Source organism: Phoca vitulina, unplaced genomic scaffold, assembly GCF_004348235.1.
Source record: "Phoca vitulina isolate PV1807 unplaced genomic scaffold, GSC_HSeal_1.0 scaffold16, whole genome shotgun sequence".
Taxonomy (NCBI): Eukaryota; Metazoa; Chordata; class Mammalia; order Carnivora; family Phocidae; genus Phoca; species Phoca vitulina.
In genome coordinates, this window is record NW_022589719.1 from 23534900 (window position 1) to 23555947 (window position 21048).

Sequence of the window (21048 nt, forward strand, 5' to 3'; positions counted from 1 at the left end):
CTTCCAGCATGTGCTTTGCCAGCCATAAGCCTCAAAAGTAAAAATCATAAAAAATTAAAAAAAAAAAAAAAAAAAAGAGTAAAAATCATGAGTTTATTGCCAGGCAGGCATTCCCAAAGAATATAGTCCCAGTGCTCAAAACAACAGGAGTGAAGCTGGGCCCCTTCTGCACGGTGCATACAGCTGCAGTGAACTGGGCTTAGGACAAACCAAGGGACCGATGTCAGAAGCCCTGTAATAATGAGAAACTGTGGCTACAGGATAACTACCTGGCTCTGGGGTGAAAATTAACTCCTGACCAAAAGAAACACCTCCAGGAAGTCTCAACACTCCATAAGGTCCCTGGTCACCCACCTGCAGGTGCCTCTTTCCACATCATGGCTTATACCAAGATATCCATGCTTGCTCTTGGCTTCCAGTTGAGTGGCACAAGGACCCTGGGGAAGAGTTGGCCTTGTGGATTAGCAGTTGTTAAAGAAAGGAAATTAACACCCACAGGTTGGCTCTACTTTGGTAAAGAGGGTGAGAGGTGCTGTCTGCCAGCTTCCATGGCATTTCCAGCCAGTTTGGAATAAATGAGGCTGCTTGCGCTCATAAAAAGAGAAAGAGAAAGAAAAGCTTATGTGAGTTTAGAGTTTTAAAAAGGAGAGGTGAAAGGTTAGCATGGTTTATTAGCTTCCAGCATTTATACTGATCATGTGGGTAAAACTGATGGAGTAGATGGGACAGCAAAAGGATTGTTCCAAGTCTTTCCAGGGGTTGCAGAAGATCTCTAATCTCAAATAAAGTGGAGATTGTCTGGCTACTGCTTCCACTAGAAAATATGGGCTTTGATCTCACATTTTAGCTTTTTCTTTCCTCACATCTCCTCTGTAGATTTCTATACAGTATCATTTGTTTTGAGGGGTTACAAAACATGTCAAAGCACAAAACAAACATAACCTAAGAAGAGAGACATAAAGGTTCTGGCATTACACTGAGTACTTAAAATTAGAGGCCACCTTAAGTTGGCACCTTCAAAATGACTAGTATTTCTAAGGAGTAGACAACCACAGGACTTAATAAGCTGTGAGATCACTCTATGTCTAGGGAAGCCCCAGAATACAGAAAGCTTAAAGTACAAGTAAACAGTGAAGTCTCAATCCAGATATGCTGACATTAGTATTTCTCTTTTTGGGAGAAGGAAGAGGAACAGGTGAAAAATTGGTTAAGAGTTGGAAGAGAGGGGTGCCCGGGTGGCTCAGTCGGTTAAGCGTCTGCCTTTGGCTCGGGTCATGACCCCAGGGTCCTGGTATCGAGCCCCACGTCAAGCTCCCTGCTTGGTGGGGAGCCTGCTTCTCCCTCTCCCTCTGTCCCATGGCTCGTGTGCTTTCTCACTCTCTCTCTTATCTCAAATAAATAAATAAAATCTTTCAAAAAAAAAAAAAAGTTGGGAGAGAGGTTACATAGGTCAATTCCTCTCACTTCCTGCTGTAGAAATACTATAAGGTGCTGAGCTCCCACAACCAGCTTTCTGTTTATACTCCTAGTCTAGCATTTAGCATAATACCAACTTAGTAGCTGGTAAGCTTTAGAGGGCAGAGATCATGTCTTGTTCATCTGGACACCTAACACTGTACCATTAAACAACAGAAGTTCAATAAATGCTCACTGAATCAAAATGGCTGATATACCAGCTGAGTACTCTGTATGTAATTAAGAATTCATTCATTCTTCCCCATTAGTAACAGCTCCAGATGAAGAAGAGTTATACAACAGGGTCTCACCAGCACTAATGTATCTTGGGGTCCTGGTATTACCACCTCATCTCTTCCCATGCCTCTGTCTCTGCATCTTTTCCTAGCTCAGTGAGTTCTCGAATTTTAAAGTACATCATGATCACCTACAAGACTCTTTAAAACACAAATTCCTGGGGGCTACCACCAGAGTTTCTGATTCAGTGGGCCTGGGGTAGGGCCCAAGAATTTGCATTTATAACACTTTCCCAGGTAATGATGGTACTGGTCCAGGGACTACACTTTGAGAATCCCACGTTGCCATGGGTACACAGAAGCAAACACTCGGTCTGCTGAGTAGATGCTCATTTTATCAACACAAGTCCTGATGGGGGACAGAAAATAGTTTGTCATATGCAAACTTTGTGACTCCTCTATTCTTCCCTGCTTGAGGAACATGACTACAGGCAACAGAGGACACACTAGACTGTCAAATTATCAACACAAGGACTCTCAGGTTACCATCTGTTGGTGCCATAGAACAAAAGGTCCACAGTATTTTCAACTCACTGACCATAGCGAAAGGGGAAAAAGTCCTGCTTGGAACCCAGGAAGAGCCCCACTTGGGGAGAACACAGAAAAACAGTGAGAGATCAGCAAGGTTATAATCAGTGAGGAGACTGGCATAGTTCTAACTCATACTAGTCTCCAAAATTTATAATAAAAATCATAATAATGATAATAGCTAACATCTACTGAATACTTGTGTGCCAAAAAATACTATTCTAAATGTTTCATTCATTTAATTTCACTCATTTAACTCATTCAATCCTTTAAACAATCCTATAAGCTAGGAACTATTCTTATGCCCATTTTACAGATAAAGAAATTGAGGCCCCCAAAAGGTAAAATAAATTAACCAAGACCACACTGCTAGGAAGTAGCAGAATGAATATTTGAACCTAGATAGCCTGGCTCTGGAGCCCAAACTCAAACATTTTGCTATAATGCCTCCTAAGCAGACTATATACTATAAATGGCAGCTATCCTCCCTAAACTCCCACTTACTCATCCTCACAGACCCAATCAAAAGAAAAATGGGGACACAGTCAGAGTTTCTTCAAACGGTCCCAAAAGACATAAATCCTTAGTCCACACCATGTTTGAGCTGCATCCTCCTTAGCTAATCAGAACTGGCAGTTAAAGTCCCAGGGGAATTATTAAATTTTTAGTAGCAGGGCGAAAACAAAATAGAAAATCAGGCCACTCCCTGGCTAGACTGTCAACTCCCTAAGGGCAGAACCATTTAATTCTTTCATAAGACCCAAAGTGCCCTGGAAAATGTTAAGCATTTAGAAAAGCGCTACATAAACTTCAAAATGACAGTAAAGAAAGGGCACAGGTGGGGAAGCGTCAACAAGTAGGTAAAGATCAAGAGGAAATTTCCTGGGGGAGAGACAGAGGCACAGAAAAACTTAGTCACATAATATAAAAGGGATAGGGGCGCCTGGGTGGCTCAGTCAATTAAGCGTCTGCCTTCAGCTCAGGTCATGATCCCAGGGTCCTGGGATTAAGCCCCTCATCAGGCTCCCTGCTCAGTGGGAAGCCTGCTTCTCCCTCTCCCACTCCCCCTGCTTGTGTACGTTCCCTCTCTTGCTGTCTCTCTCTGTCAAATAAATAAAATCTTTAAAAAAATATATAAAAGGGATAGAAAAGTTCATTGACAAAGCCCAGTATTTTTCCCTAGAAAAGCTTGAAGCAGCACAGGCAATTAAGCTTAGAAACTAAGACCCTGGTTCTCAATAAGCACACTTCTCACTAGCAGTGTAAGGAGATGCAGTAAAAGGCTGGGGTAGAGAGGACCCCAATACTCCAGTGATTGGTGGACACCAAGTAAGTAAAAGTCTTGGGTGCTGTAAGGTGTCTATCTAGGAAGGCTGGGTTCTCTGGAAGGAGTGCTGCATTTACTTCTCTGTTTCCCAGGCAACCAAGCCAGCCCCTTATCGCCTTCACTTTCATCACTGGAGCAGAATGAAAGGTAATTGGGTTAATTATTAAAGGAGCACTAGCTAGTACCACCACTACTAATTGTCCATTTATCTGGGGTTTATAAACAGCCATCTTAATTGATGTTGAGTTGGAATGTGTCACTCACTTTATTTGCCTGGCTACTAGGTACCAGAGAGGTACAGGACACAGAGATAAAGGGTCCAGTCATGGAGATAAACGGCCCAACACCAGAACTATTATTCATTTATGTTCATACTCATTTAAGTATACCATGATGGCCCTCAACCGTATTCACACATACTATTCATCTTTCCCAGATTTGCCAATTCAAGCAAAGATCTACTATATTAGGTAATTTGTTGTATTAGAGAGCTATGATACCGGGTTGAGAAATCAAGGTAATTCCTAAAAGTCAGCAAGCCCAGGGCCCCAGATGCCCACCTACATGGCCAAGCTAGACCAGACAGGCCTCCTAAAAGTAATTCTCTAAGGTACCAGGGAAATGGGGAACATCTAAGAAAGGCAAAAGACAACCAAAAATAAAGTTAACAAGGAAAAGTAAAGTCTTACAAAAGAGGTAGCTCTGTCTTACCCACAACAGGCAATAAACAGAAGGATGCCTGGGACATGAGATTATATAAAGCAATTATTCTAACACTGCATTGCTGGGTCTGTAATATATATAGATGTAATATACATGACAATAATAGCACAAAGGAGAGAGAAGGGAATAGATTTATAGTGTAGCAAAGTTTCTGTATCTTACCAGAACTAAGTCTGTATAAGTCTGAAGAAGATCCTGATAAAAGACAGTTTAAAAATCAATAAAGAGATTAAAATGGTACATTAGAAGATAGCCACTTAATATAAAAGAAGTCAGCAAAGGAGAAACAGAGGAACAAAAAAGACATTAGAAATACAGAAAAGAAACAGCAAAATGGCACACAAAATCCAACTGTATCAACAACATTAAATGTAAATGAACTAAATAATGCAATCAAAGGCAAAGATTGTCAGGCTGTATAAAAAACAAAAATCAGCAACACAGGTTTGAACTGCACAGGTCCATTTAAGATGTGGATTTTTTTTGATAAATACAATACAGTACTATAAATGTATTTTCTCTTCCTTACAATTTTCTAAATAACATTTTCTTTTCTCTGGCTTATAAGAATACAGTATATAATACATACAATACACAAAATAACGTGCTAATCGACTGTTTATATTATTTTTTTTTTTAATTTTTTCGACTGTTTATATTATTGGTAAGGCTTCTTGTCAACAGTAGGCTATTAGTAGCTATGTTTTTGGGGTGTCAAAAGTTATACACAGATTTTCAACTACATGGGGGTTGTGCCCTTAACCCCTTGATTGTTCAAAGGTCAACTGTATATGCTTTCTGTAAGAGACCTACTTTAGATTCAAAGAAATAAATAGGTTAAAAGTTGAAAGGATAGAAAAAATACATATCACACAATCAACAGCCATAAAAGAGCTGGAGTAGCTATACTAATATAAGAAAAAACGGATTTAAAGACAATATTGCTAGAGACAGAGGGATATTTTATAACGATAAAAGAGTTAAATTCATCAGGAAGGCATAACAACTATAAAAATATATGTACCTAACAACAAGGTCTCAAAATATATAAGGCAAAACCTGACAAAACTAAAGGGAGAAATACACAATTCAGCAATAATAATTGGAAATTTCAATACCTCACTCTTAACAAAGGGTAGGACAACTAGACCAAAAATCAGCCAGGATATACAAAACCTGAACAACACTATCAACCAAGTAGTTCTCCCCAACATCTACAGCACATTCCACGCAACAACAGAATACACATTCTTCTCAAGCACACAGGTAACATATGCCAGGACAGACCATGTGCTAAGCCATAAAACAAGTTTCAATAAATTTAAGATAACTGAAATCATATACCACAGTGACATTAAATAAGAAACCAACAACAGAAGGAAATTTGGGAAATTCACAAATATGTGAAAACTGGAGAACACACTCCTAAACGTCTAGTGGGTCAAAGAAGAAATCATAAGAGAAAAATTAGGATGCCTGGGCACAAAGTCATCTATAGCCCAGGACACTCGACCAGGCCCCAATGACCTGCAGCAAAGTCATCTATAGCCCAGGACACTCGACCAGGCCCCAATGACCTGACACTTCCCATTGATTTTAATCAAAACACTAAATTAAGTACATCAGGCCCACATCTGCTGGGAACAGATGCTCATTAGGATGAAAGTCAAATAGATTAGGCAGGACATATAACTAATACCCTACACTACCCAGGTCTCTATCCCTCAGAAGTTTTTTGTTCTTCCAGTAATTGCCAGGGCTTCTCATTTCACTTTTATGAGGCCTCAAACATGCAGAAAAAATTGTAAGCTTACAAGCCTTTTGGCAGATACCCCCTACTTGAACTCAGGCAAAACATGGCACAGAAGATTATGAGTCAGGCAGACAGACCTGGTTTAAAGTTCTAGGTCTGCCTCTCACTGTGTTATATTGGGCAAGTGACCTAACTTCTCTGAATGTCAGTTTTCTTCCCTGCAGAACGGAAATGCATGATCTACTTCACAGGGTTGCCATAATGATTACAGGAGGTAATATATGGGAAAGCACTTAGGACAGCACGTGGCTCATTGTAGGCAGTCATTAACTTTATGTCCTTCTTTATTATCAGTGGCTGTTACTGCACAGAGCTAGAGCTGTCTACTAAAAAGTCAGCAGGGGGAGCTCCCCAGACTTCTGTGTGTTTCCCCAGAAATACACCTGACAGAGTTGCAGGAGCTTTAAATTTACTTACACTACTTTAAGTATAGGTTCAGAATTTGTGTTACCAAAGAAGGGGCATGGCATGGGTTGATGGGTGACTAGAGGCCACCAGGAACCTACAGAATTGTGGGGAAGGCACCAAGATAAAGAAGAAGAGATGGAAATTAACAATCAAAACAATTCTCTGTAGTAGCTTCTGTTTTCTATTACCACTCTCAGGTTCATGTGGGAGGAAGTGGGTAGAATGGATCTTAATTTTCTGCAAATCCATTTTTTGTTGATGACTCTGAATGGCTTTGGCTACGGGTCCAGTGGAGACTCATTTCCCACCATAGTACTGGTCACACCTCCAAGTACTGCAGGTGTGTTTTGCTTCACCCCTGCAAAAAGGCATTCACCTTTCAAAGGGTTTGGCTTTGGGGCACCTGGGTGGCTCAGTCTGTTAAACATCTGCCTTCGGCTCAGGTCATGATCCCAGGATCCTGGGATAACCCCTCATCGGGCTCCTTGCTCAGTGAGGAGCCTGCTTCTCCCTCTACCCCTCCCTTTGCCCCTCTCTCTGCTCGTGCTTTCTCTCTCTCTCTCAAATAAATAAATAAAATCTTTAAAAAAAGAAAAAAGGTTTGGCTTTATGTTTGGAGCTAAGAACCAAACAGCCAGATTGAGGTATGGTCAACCATCTAGACTTGGGAGTTATAGGAGGACAGGAATCATGCCTCTTATTCACTCTGGTAGCCTAGAACAGTCCCGGGCACATAGCTACACAACAAATACCTGTTGAATATAATTATTTTGAAACCATTACAACGTCATTCCAATCATACAAGTGAAATTGCCTTTCCAGGAAAACTGGGAGTGCTTACTGCTAACAGGCCAATTTGTCTTTCACTCCAAAAGCCGTTATTACAGGAGCTCTATTACATGATCACAGTAAGTTTAATAAAAAGCAAAAATCTGCATCCATGAGGGCTAGAAGGCTCAAAGAAAGGGCTACTACATAATGATTTTCCTCAGCAAGCACCACTGGGTCATAAAAGGCTATGTCTAGAAACTGCTTAAAACAGAGGAATTAGGGACACCTGGGTAGTTCAGTCGGTTAAGTGCCTTCGGCTCAGGTCATGATCCCAGAGTCCTGGGATCAAGTCCCGCATCAGGCTCCTTGCTCAGCGGGGAGCCTGCTTCTCCCTCTGCCTGCCATTCCCTCTGCTTGTGTGCTCATGCTCTCTCTCTGACGATAAAAATCTTTTAGAAAGATTAAATAAATAAATAAATAAATAAATAAATAAAACAGGAATTAATGCAACTGAGAAAAACCCTGGAAATCAGCCAAGTTCCCTGGGAGCTCTTTCCGTCTTCCAGATTAAGGTCCTAGAAGAAGCATGCTATTTTGATACTTTGTCCTTTAAAATAACTGTAGGGAGGCAGACTAGGAAGCTTTGGAGTCCCACTGCCTGGTTCAGTTCTGGCTCCTCAACTTCTAGCTGTATCACCCTGGGCAAGTTAGCCTTCTGGGCTTTAGTTTCCTCCACTGTTAATTAGGTAATAGTACCTATCTCAGGATTATTGCAAGAAAGAAATGAAATATAACTGGAAAAGCATTTAAAATACTCTCTAGTATACAGCAAGTGCTCAATAAATGTTAGGCTTTTTTTTTTTTTTTGGTTGTTGTTATTATTCTTGGAATTTTCTCAAGAGATGAACAGAAGTAATACAGCTGTCAACAGAATCTGGAGGGACATCCAAACACAGGTACCCCCCCGCCCCCACTTCTTTAAAGTCTGTGTTACACCACTTCACTTTTACAAAAGACCAACATTAGTACCTTGTTTTCACTAACTGAAGGAAATCTGAAGAGGATTTTCACTCTTATGAAAAAAGGTGAAAAGTGAAAATAGCGTTCAGCATTTGCTTTACAGCGAGCTGTTACAGAGGCAGCATGCACTCTCAGCACCAAGCTGCCAGAGCTTTGAACTGTGTCTGTGAGCACATCTGTGCTTTATCTCAATTTACTGTGTGCATCCGTTAGCAAGATGTGTCCTAAGGTATCAGAAAAGCCTGAGAGAGGGCGCCTGGGTGGCTCAGTTGGTTAAGCGACTGCCTTCGGCTCAGGTCATGATCCTGGAGTCCCTGGATCGAGTCCCTGGATCGAGTCCCGCATCGGGCTCCCTGCTCGGCAGGGAGTCTGCTTCTCCCTCTGACCCTCCCCACTCTCATGCTCTCTCTCTCTCATTCTCTCTCTCTCAAGTAAATAAATAAAATCTTTAAAAAAAAAAAGAAAAGCCTGAGAGAGGTTATTTTTTGGGTTTGGGTATACTAAAAATGTTTTCCATATAAATTAATGGTAATTGCTTCTTCGCTTTGCGCCATTTTGGCTTGCATAAGGTTTCGCAGAAACACTCTACTTTTGGACAGCAGAGGAAACCTGTACCTACAAACGTTGAGGGCCTTTACGAAAAGACCAATAGGTTCTCTGTAATGTGTATCTTGAGAAAACAGAAGAAACTGGTTTAATTGTGAATGGAAACCATCTGCTAACCTAATTCAAGAGTGAGGTTCTTGAGAATCTAGATTTCCTTCCCCTTGAGATACTTTGCATTCTTTGAGAACTTTTCTCAGTAGATTTCATATCTGTTAACAGCTGCCTGCTGGAACACAACCCCTATATTCAAAAGTATCCATAAGTGAAAGTGGGCCATTTGAGGGTCAGACCTCTGGGCATAAAGTAGGAAACAGGAAATGGCAGTAGAGTTCTTAAATCTAAGGAAGAAATAAACATACAGCTGTTCCCAAGCAAAGCTAAATGCCAAGGAAACAGAGATTTTCTAGCAGTAGAGGAACAGGAGGTGCTGTGTGGGGTGATGGAGGCAGATGTCTGGAACAAAGGGTGGAGAAGAGCTCTATAGTATTGCCTGGCAGCAAGTGATTATCTGCCAGTGAGGAGCTTCCACATGCCATCAGCCAAGCCACACAGAAACACCAAGCATGGAGAGGCACTGAGGCATGGCGTCTGCTTACCCACTAGGGCCAGAGGTCCTCACACAAGGTTGTCAGGGGACCCAGATATAGTCTGCTCCCCGGCCAAGCCTGGGCCGACAAAGAGTCTGGTGGCTAGCAGAGAAACCACTGAGGTTTCTAGGACTTCTAGGCCTTGACACTGGGTCAAGGATAGTCCTACCTAGGGGAGACCAGAGATCCTGTGGCCTTCCAGCTGTCATAGCTTGGTTAGAAATCACATTCTCCCAGGCTGACAGTGTTACTGCCTCACCCAGATCCCTTCCTACCTTTAACCACTACACGGCCCAGATTTTCCAAAACATAGTATCTTTAAGAAATTTTTAATAGATGCTTATTAAAGACACACCTAAACGTGGACTGATTTTTATACCTTTTATGCCTTCACATACATAAATTTAGAGGTTGGCAGTGGAGGTGAGGGGGAGGTGGAGGAAAGAGTGTGATGGGGAAATAACCTTTGTCAGAAAAAAACAGAATTCTGCTTTGTTTCCTTCTCTAGACACTGCCTAGAAGCAGCAGCACATACTACATCTGGGAGCCTGGTCACACCATGTAGCTTAGGCCAAAAACGTTGGTCACTAAGCTATTCAGCCACCATAAAACTGCCTCAGCTGGCATTGTCCAGCCCATTTTCTGTTTCTGAGGTTTCTGAGCCAGCCTTATGGGTCTCTTCTCCTCCTCCTCCTTCCCTGGAAGATTCCACAGTGCCTGGAAACTCCATCTGCTGGCAGATGAGTGAAGGGTTGAAGAGGTGTGCATTAAGCTCCTAATTAAATCACAGGATCTGGTTCATGAGTATCTCACCAACCAAAACATGAACAAGACACCTTTATCATTTAATTAAAGGAATAGCTAGAATCTAATTGCTGGATTAAGAAACAAAGAGTTTAAACAATTTAAAAAAAAAAAAGATATTTGAAGGAAGTGGGAATGGGCAAGATAAACAGCTTCGCTCCATTCTAGTTTCCTGCCTTGAAGTAAGGAACTGGGTACAAGACCTCAAAACAGAGTATTCAGCCACATGACAAGATGCCATTACATCAACATAGGTAAAGGAGGGGGAAGCTTTATCTGGCTCCCTGCCCCTTCAACTTTTCAAAATCCGAAGAAACATTTCCTTACCTGCCAGGACCCTGTTAACAGAAGAGTGAGTAGCCAAGCCAGGCTGTCCACGTTCATGAAAAATCCCCGCATAAGGCAAGTACTCAGGCAGCAAGAAACGCCTACAAGAAGGAACCACGTGTGAAAAGCCTATGAAAGACTACCATAAAACAAAGGAGATATACTATCCACCTACCCCCAATAACCAAGGCTAAGGGATCCACTAAACTTAGGAATCCACAGAAGCCCAGCACATTGTAAAAATTCCTGGAATTCGTCCTTCTGCAGACTTGTATCTCCTTCCTGATCTTTCTTCTGCAGTTTCGCAGGCTTCTAATCTTGAATAGGATACTCCCAAGGCACTTTTCTATCTCTTTTCATTATGGCCAATCATCTCCTATCAAGTCTTTAGGTGGCAGGGCTGGATTATAGGCTCACCAGGAAATAATTCCAGATACGGAATCCAAAGTCCAGAAAGTAGGTTTAAAAACGAAATCCCAGGCTCTCATGAAGGCTCCCTCACAAAGGCTGGCTACCCAGTTCTTACCTTGGAACGAAGCGTCCAAGTGAAGGTGCAGACATCCGGGCATTGCGTGGAGCTCGGTGCCTGGATCTGTCACCATTGTCCCTGGAGAAAACAAGAAGACTGTATATAAGAGAGTCACTTAAGCAGAACCAGCCATCAGCCCAAAAGACAAACATTCCCCAAACGAAATTTCTACACTTAGGTGAAGAACCCAGAGAAATTAGTCATCAGGTTGCTTACTAATTTGGATGGCACAATATATTACATTTCTGGAGTACCTCAACTAAAAGATTTATGAGCATTTGCTGACAGTTCAGTAAGAAGGAGGATGATTTTTCATGAGTTAATGTGATCTCTGAACCCTGTAGCATCTGAAATGGAAATCAAGTTTAGATCTTCCAAGGGACCCAGAATGGAAATATATAAACTTCTCTTTCTAGATTGAAAGATACAGAGAAAAAAAAAAGAAAGATACAGAGAAACTTTGGCTTTGGGGAATCTTGAAGGAAGAAAAGAATTCCCCCATCAACTTCATTCAAATGGTGATCTCTAAATGAGTCTGTTTAGGTCTTTGATGTGGAAAAAAAATCACTCATGAAAAGTGAAAGAAAAACAACACAAGAAAAAGACTAGGCAGTCCCTTTTAGACTGCAAAATTGGCAATGATGAAGAGTATTAGACAATGTAATCCCAAGCATTCGAGTAAACAGAAAAAAGTCTAGGTGTTTTCTTTATGGTCTGTTAAAGCAATAGTAATAACCACCATTTATTAAATATCTACTAAGTTCTAATATAAAGGTTTTTTTTTTTTTAAAGATTTTATTTATTTATTTTGACAGAGAGAGACAGTGAGAGAGGGAACACAAGCAGGGGGAGTGGGAGAGGGAGAAGCAGGCTTCCCGCTGAGCAGGGAGCCCGATGCAGGGCTCGATCCCAGCACCCTGGGATCATGACCTGAGCCTAAGGCAGACGCTTAACGACTGAGCCACCCAGGCACCCCTCTAATATAAAGGTTATTAACATGTTACCCTATTTAATCCTTCTAACTATCCCATGAGGTATTAATAGCTTTGTTTTACAGATATGGAAACTAAGGACCAGAAAGGCAAATGCCCAAGGTCACACAACTAGTAAGTGGCTGAGGCAGGATTCAAAGCATATCTATCTGATTCTGAAGCCCTTGCTCTTTCCACTATACTCCACTGCCTCCTACAAGACAGGGACTTCACGTGGCTTAGTTTCTAATGCATCAAAGGAACAATAAGCCAAAGGGCACCGGCTGGACAGTGCAGTTAATTAGCTGCTTAACCAACTTCACAAAATAAATGAACCTCTGAAAGCTTGATTTGGTATTTTTTCTGAATTCTCCCTTTGGATTATCTTCAACTTAATGAGATCATCTTCAAACTGGCCCTGGAACTAAAGTTAAGATAATACTTTAGCTTTCAAATGGACCACTGGGAGCTTTACAAGCCAGAAATGAAAGCCTAGGAAGGTTTTTATATCTTGGTGGGACTGGATGCTGAGCATTAACAGAGAAATCAATATGAGAGATATTGGAAGCTGATCCATTAAAAGTCAGCACTTGCTCTTTATTTTCCCCAAAGAGAAGGCATACTATTGTTTTCCTTAACATATCATATCCCCTTGACTTGAAACTCTACAGATGAAGGGAGAGGAAAGGGGAAAGAGACAGAAAGAGAGAAAGAGAAAAGAAGAGACTATATGGAAAGTAAAAAGGTTATAAAAACAATGAAATCAGAAGTTCCTGACCAGTAGACTGCAGCTCTGGGGAGCCCACAAATTGTTACAAGATCTCGGTAGCCACATGCATACAGAAAAAAATGAGTATCAAACAAATAAGATAGTTCTCAAATTAAGCATATTATTATTTTTCAAATATATGTAGCTTCAAATTTTGATCAAAGTACCAATTCACTTTAAAGTACAAATGAGGGGCGCCTGTGTGGCTCAGTCGGTTGAGCGTCCGACTCTTGATTTCGGCTCAGGTCATAATCGCAAGGTCGTGAGATCAAGCCCGGAGTCAGGCTCCCAGCTCAGTGGGGAGTCTGCTTGAGATTCTCGGATTCTCTCTCTCCCTCTGCCCCCGCCCCTCCCCAGGCTCACTCATGTTCTCCCTCCCTCTCTCTCTCTCTCAAATAAATAGATCTTTAAAAAAAAAAGTACAAATGAATTCGACAGCTTTTCATAACAGCATATTTTACTTATCAATGGGCACTAAAAGTACAGTTAATTACCATGAGAAAAGTTAGAAAACATTTTGAAGTTAAAAAGGGTCCTAAGCCTCAAAAGGTTAGAAACTAAGCCAGAGAAAGGAGCACCATGGGATAAATGCAAGTGCTTCCTCCATAGCTCTGAGAGAGAGCTGCCTTCCCAGAATCAATCACACTGTGGAGCTAACAACTGGCTTCTGCAAGTCCAAAGACTCCTCTCCCCCTGGACAACAAACAGGTCTCTATCTGGCGTCAGCAGGGCTGAAGAGTAGGGAAGGAGAAGCCAGTGCACTAGATCATTCTGATCAGCAGCTGCCCGTGCTCAAAGACAGCACAAGCCTTGGTGAAAGGACACAGGGAGACAATTTAGAAAAATGGACAAATACATCAGGGCTGGGGGGAAAACGGGGCTCCTTCGACATAATTCACAAGCCTCTTTTCCTTGTTATTAAAACCGACAAACAACTTTCTTTTTCTTTCTTTCTTTCTTTCTTTCTTTCTTTCTTTCTTTTCTTTCTTTCTTTCTTTCTTTCTTTCTTTCTCTCTCTCTCTCTTTCTTTTTAGAGAGTGCACAAGCAGGGGTGGGGTGGGGGAGAGAAAGAGAGAGAATCTTTAACAGGCTCTACGCTCAGCACAGACCCCAACTCGGAACTTGATCTCATGACCCTGAGATCATGACCTGAGCCTAAATCAAGAGTCATATGCTTAACCGACTGAGCCATCCAGGCGCCCCAATCAACTCCTTTTCTGATTCAGTTTCTCCTTCCATATGAAAAAGGGGGGTGGGACACAAAACATGGCCAGAGATAATGGATTTATAGTATTCACAGATTACTGGGGGATATATAAGAAAATACAAATGAGATCAGCTGGCTCAGACACAAAGTCTCAGACTGATGGTCACATTCGGCAACATGAGAGACGTTATACATTGAGTGGAGATGTATCTGCTGGCCCTCAGCTTAACATCCTGACAAATGATGGAGAAGTAGGAGCTAAATGGCATCTCAATAAAATACAGAGAAGACTTCAAATTAAAAGCATTGAGGACTCTAGCATAGAAGGACAGGAATGAGAGCACAGGCCTCAGAACTATTAGAAAACTGTGGAATGCGATGAACACACAGTGAGAGAACAACAAAGAACATCTAGGAGAAAACAGCTCCAACACTGTTCCAGGAAAAACCCTGAAAACAGGAATGGGAAAGATAGCAAAGGCCAGAAGGTTCGACCGCGGGACAAGTGAGGCAAGGAGAGGGATAAAGGCTCTGGGAATTAGTACCGACCACAAAAATCCCTAACTAAAGGCAAGGCTCCAAGTAAACTAGAGGTGAAAAGAACAACTCATGACCCTAGATTCTGTAGTCTAGAAAGAAGGGAGGATTCAGAAGTAAGCAGTTCGGCCGAGGAAACCAATTTCAGTGCATAGCATATCTGCAGCGGGGATGGGAAACAGGAGAAGGGGAGAGGGAGAGTGCTAAGAGTTCCAAGAAAAGGGCTAAGGACTTAGAAGTACTTAAACTAATGCTGCATTTACAAAGCCACACAGACTCTGCCACTCACTTCAGTGCTGTCTGTAAGATCAACGTGAGGCGAGGCTCCACAGGCTGAAGAAGGCCAAGTGAGTGAGGCTGAGACTGAATGTGCGTGGCCCAGAGGCTGTCTGCCAGATGAGCAGGGGGGAAAGGCAGACCCAGACAGACCATTCACCTTAGGAATGGCGAAGGTGCTCTGTACCGGGGCTGAATGGAACACAGCCTGTGCTCTCTCCCAAGGGGACTTGGGGAAAAAAAAGCAAACAAACCCAGCCAGTAAAGAGCAGAATATGCAAATATGCTGGTACTGCTCCTCCTTCACAGGGGGACTCTGTCACCAAAATGCTTTTTAGGGAAACACCAGAGAAATCCTCATCAATTTCATCAGCCAGAAGCTGCCGTTAAGCCAGCAGGACAGAAGCTGGCGGAGTTATTAATGGCTTTCCCAGTTGTTGAATTCTGTGCATCTCTGATTAACTCTCAGAGGGGTATTTGGGAAGGAGAGGGGGAAGAAAATAAGATTTTCTTGTAAAAGATTTTATAAGGAGAAAAACACCCTTCAAACAATAAGGCATCTGAGACAAATGCCAAATACAAGAAAATGCATCTCTGGAACAAGGGAGAGAGACACAGCAGCAACTCTTGTTAAATGCCTGGGATTAACTGCCTCAGAAAGAGGCTGTAATTTAAAGGAATGAAAAACACACCTACAGACTGCTGTCTGAGTCCTGACCAGACAGTCAGGTTGTCATTACTCCTCATGACAAATGGCTCTGACTCGGGCCTTTATAAATGAAGCTCTTGCAGCAAAAAGCTCAAAAGGCCATTGTCTTCTTCTTGACAATACACAGTTGACTTCGCTGAGAATTAGACTATTAAAAAAATAAGTGTTTTCCTATGCTCTTCTGTTTTTACTCAATCTCCAGACAACAGAAGGCCTAGCTGGTATTCCTGTCCCTGGATGGCTCAAGTCCTTTCCTTACCTGGGTGCTCTTAGTAAGAAACCGAGGGCCCTGTCTTTACTGCCAAAGGACTGTGCACACGTGTAAGGGCTTAGATTTCTGGGAGGAAGGCACAGGGCCCGTGGGTGTCATTCATAGGGGATACCTAAGAGCACAGGTCTCTTGGAACTGCAGAGCCTTAACTTTTCCCTAAGGAAAAAGATAATTACCGTTTACAAACTCCACTCCTCCCTTATTCTACCTTTAATTTCACTTGCATACATTTCATACTCCTATTGTACATTTTATGTTAAGAATACAAATCTAGGGCGCCTGGGTGGCTCAGTCGTTAAGTGTCTGCCTTCGGCTCAGGTCATGATCCCAGGGTCCTGGGATCGAGTCCCACATCGGGCTCCCTCCTCTGCGGGAAGCCTGCTTCTCCCTCTCTCACTCCCCCTGCTTGTGTTCCTGCTCTCGCTATGTCTCTCTCTGTCAAAAAAATAAATAAATAAATCTTTAAAAAAAAAAAAAAAAAAAAGGAATACAAATCTAGATCTCTAAGTGGTTATGTCCTCCTTTCCCCCCCCTCCTCCCCACCTGGCTGTTTAATTCTTTCCTTCTGTGTTTTCCCATGCTATGCCCAAGTACAATCCATACATATTCCCTTTTCTTTCTCCTCTAGCATTCCTTATAATAAATATTCATATATATTTTACTTGCCCAGAAAGAATGCTAATTCTGAAGTTGCCAAGCAATAGTCTATATTTCTAAGCAATAGGCTCAAAATCCTCAGGAAAGAGCTAGAATTCAGGTAGGCATATATTTTAGAAACATGTTGGGGCTCTCCAGGTGCCAGATATCCTGTTCCTAATCCTCAGGAAGTCTCCTCACTTCTCTGGGACTTTTCATTATTCTGCCTCTGCTGAACACAAGGGAAGTTCATCTAAGGTAGTCAGCTCCCACAAAGATCTGAGCGCTTCAGGGTTAAACTTCAGAGATTATCCCCTCTGATTTTACAGATCAGACACTGAGGCCTAGGGTGGGAAAGGGACTTGCCCAAAATCCAATGACAAATGTGGCTCAGCCTAAACCAGAACCCAGGGCAATTCTCTCGACAAGAGTTGTCAGGCTATGGGGGCAGCGGCGCTGACAAGTGATCCCAGTTCCCACCACAGCTGCTCTAGGAGTCAACTGCTGTTTTACCAACTTAGTTCAAAACTGGCTCAAGTAGGAGTCGAAAAGGACTCGGGCAACATTTCATTTGGAGAAGCAGGAAATGAAACAGCCGAGCTCTCAAAGCTCATTTCCCAGGAATGTTCACAAACTGGCCCCACTCTTAGAAAACACGCCTCTTACGCCCAACACGTAACGTCCAGTCCGAGTGTCCTCTCCTGTATTTTGGCCACTGCTTCCTAACTGGTTTTCCTGCATCCCTCCATATACTTGCCACTTTAGGTCACCCTAACGAATGCTGTCAGAGGTAGCTGCCTCAAATACGTCTTCAGTAATGGCTGCCCCCAGATCAGAATAAAGTCCAAACTTCTCAGCCAGGCATTCCAGGCCCTCGGTTCAGGCCTTTTGGATCTTCTCTTTCACATTACAAACACTCTGTAGCTCTAGCCACAGATTTATTCAGGCTCCCCCAAACAAACCCTGTAAATCTTCGATCACTGGACTTTTGCTTAAGCTATTCCCTTTGATTCTCCTAGAATCTCCTTCCCCACGCTCATCCTGCACATCAATTCATCAAAGTCCTATGCAGTCTATCCACCCAGGTGAAACCCAGGGAGACTCCTCACATCTCCCCAAATACTCTCTTCCCTTCAGAGAATGCTGCTCTGTATTTTAGTGCTACCTTATTACAGTCTGTCTTGTAAGTTATTATGTAAAAATCTGCTCACGTTATTTCATAGCCTAAAACTCTTCAATGACTCCCTGACCTACAAGATAAAAGTTCACCTCCTTTGCAAGGTACACAAGACTCGCCAAAGATCTGGTGTCACCCTAACTCTCGGGGTTCATCTACCACATATCTTGGACTTTACAGTCTAGCCAAACTTATCAACAAGGGAATTTCTGAAATATTCCACGCTATTTCATGTTTCTATGACTGTGTATTTATTTGTCTTTCTCCCAAGTATATCTAGAAGTGACAGTCCTATTTTAAGACATATAACTTTCTCTTTTGTAAACCCACCTTATAAAAAAACAATCAACCACTATGAAAATCAAGTAAGTGAAATTATTTAAAACTCTCTAATAAAAAGGAAGAGAACAGTTTCTTATCTCATCCCACTTTAGGAACTACTTCTATTCTTCTATGCCTGATTCCCGACTGTTGCAGCAGGTTCCAGTCTATAAAGAGAATAACTTTAAAGTGTGTTTCCTTAGAATTTCTCTTGTATTTCTAATATCAAAGAGTCTGTGGTTTGTAAGTCAAAGGAAGGAACAAAGGCAACTCCTCTTCAAAATGAAGTAGACAAGAACACTCTCTAAAGATTTACCCTTCCCTTTCTTGGCTACAGTTATGTATCTGTTATTAGTAGTCACTGACTCCCACAGGAGTCCTGGAAATTCTGGGCACAGAAGAGAGAGCGGGAGCAAGGAGTACCAAGGACACGCAGCTTCACGCTACCAGAATTCCTAGCCACAAGAACTTGAAGCAAATATAGGAGTCTCACAAAGCTGCCAGGATTTCACCTATACACAGATGATAACAGTAGTACTGTTTGGCTTTCACGTATTTTCTTTGCCATGGCTCAACTAATTTCAGTTACAGCAAAAGAGCAGGTGAAGAATATTAACTTCTGAACTCAAGGCAAGCAACCTCTCTTACACCAGCCCAGTCAGATGGCAAAGCGGAGTGACAGCCTTCAGAATCCTCAGCTACATCACAGACCAAAAGACCTTTTAACAACTTCCTTGCCAGAAGGTGTCTAGCACGGGGACCATAAAAGGAGGACCTCTTTCTGCATGAGGCTGTCTATGTGTATATGGTCCTGCCACAACACTTCATGCCAAGCTAAGGAACCAGAACCCATCTCTGGCACCTAGAAATGACTGTCATACGGTGAAACATTTTTGCCTGTTTGGTCACAATATGCATTTCTGGGTAAAAAATCAAATACAACCAGATAAATTAGAAAAATGAAGAAAACAAATGTAATAGACCTAAAGAGACTTCATCTTAAGGCTGAAGGACTAGAATTCCCATTGAGATGTTTCTCCAAAGTCAGCCCAGTGTCACAATGGTAAATTAAGAACTTGCTCTTTTCTGTGCTAGCAACAATTTTAAGAAGTGAATATAATTCCCCTCTGGCTGGTATGCTGGTGGAGATATTTGCGACTGATCCAATCTGAAGCTTCTCTAATTCTGTCATCGGCTCAGGGGATTCTTTGCCTTGGAAGGCAAAGCAGTTACAAAAAGACACAAGAAGGGCAGGAATAAACTGGGGATGATTCTGGGATTATAATTACATTTAGAAGAAGAGATAACATGAGGAAGGGGGTGAGGATAACAGGAACAACAGACACATACCACCTCTTGTGCAGGCCTCAGCAATGACTAGGACACGGCACTTAACCGCAGTGCTTCATAAAAGCCTCCCTCTCTTTCCAAAGGGATGGTGAAAATTAAAATGGCATTTTTCCTTATGCTTATTTGCTTTCTACATTCTAGCAGATGGTCTGGCTTCAAAAGCAGGCAGACAGCAACGTCAGGGGCAGCCACACCTTTACCCTGCTTGTGAACATCTTTATGCAAAGACAGATGCTGAAGACTTCAGGACAGACCTTCTGACAGCAGGTTTCTGGATGTCCTATTTGTGCATTTTGATAAACACAGGGACCCTGCAGTCTCAATCCTGGCCGCAGACAGAGATGAATGGCAGGAGAAGATGCCTGCCTGGGTAGATGGTCATTAATCCAGACTACAAAAGAACAGAAAATTTAACCTGATGCTGACCAAACTTCAAAGCTATCCTCCCTAGAGATAAATCTAGATAGTCTTCTTCCACAGCAAATTCAGGGAGCAAGAGCTCAAATGTGGTTCTACATCATTTATAAGGTTTTTATTTTATTTATATATTTTTAAAGATCTATTTATTTATTTGAGAGAGAGAGAGAGTGAGAGTGCATGCAGGGGAGGGGCAGAGGGAGAGAGAGTCTCAAGCAGACTCCCCCGCTGAGTGCAGAGCCTGACGCGGGGCTTGATCTCACAACCCTGAGATCATGACCTGAACCAAAATCAAGAGTCAGATGCTTAACCGACTGAGCTACCCAGGCCCCTCCATTTTTAAAGGTTTTTAAATCTGCAGAACAGGGGTGCCTGGGTGGCTCAGTCGGTTAAGCGTCTGCCTTCGGCTCAGGTCGTAATCCCAGGGTCCTGGGATTGAGCCCCGCATCTGGCTCCAGGGAGCCTGCTTCTCCCTCTCCTCTACTGCTCCCCCTGCTTGTGCTCTCTCGCTCTGTCAAATAAATAAATAAAAATCTTTAAATCGATCAATCAATCAATCTGCAGGACAATAAAAACCAGAACTTAGTATGTTTGCTCCTGTCCTTGAATCTCAGACATGTCTGATTTTGGTCGTCTCTGTATCCTCATTAAAAAAAAAATACTGGGGCGCCTGGGTGGCTCAGTCGTTAAGCGTCTGCCTTCGGCTCAGGTCATGGTCCCAGGGTCCTGGGATCGAGCCCCGCATCGGGCTCCCTGCTCTGCGGGAGGCCTGCTTCTTCCTCTCCCACTCCCCCTGCTTGTGTTCCCTCTCTCAGTGTGTCTCTCTCTGTCAAATAAATAAAATCTTTAAAAAAAAAATACTACAATGGAGTAAATACCTCATTAGGGTATTATAAGGATTAAAAAAGATTTTAAATATATATATAAAATATATTAATATATTTATATATATTACAAATGTTTTGTATGTTATAAATTAGTATACATATGAAAAATATTACTATAGCTGATATCTTTCATTCAATAGATGATGGAAAAGAACCAAAAAAGATGGGATCTGGCGACTTTATATACCTAGATGGGACAAGGGAGAGAATGGGAAAATGATCCCTGGCTTAGCAAATGGGAAGAGAGCTGAAGATGTCAAAGTGGGATGGCAAAGGCAGGAGCATGGTGTACTATGAAGGCAAGGAAACCAGTAGAACAGTCTCTC

At 42.2% G+C, this 21048-nt stretch overlaps 1 protein-coding gene across 4 annotated transcripts in view; it reads right to left on the reverse strand.

Moving 5' to 3' along the window:
- AMBRA1 (autophagy and beclin 1 regulator 1) overlaps positions 1-21048 on the reverse strand; it is a 171065-nt gene that overhangs the window by 78450 nt on the left and 71567 nt on the right. For all 4 annotated transcript variants that reach the window (XM_032414020.1, XM_032414022.1, XM_032414021.1 and 1 more), the window contains 2 exons: positions 11192-11272; positions 10666-10766 (listed from right to left, as the gene is read on the reverse strand). In XM_032414020.1, coding sequence (XP_032269911.1) covers positions 10666-10766; positions 11192-11272 — 182 coding nt within the window. The remainder of the gene's footprint in view (positions 1-10665; positions 10767-11191; positions 11273-21048) is intronic.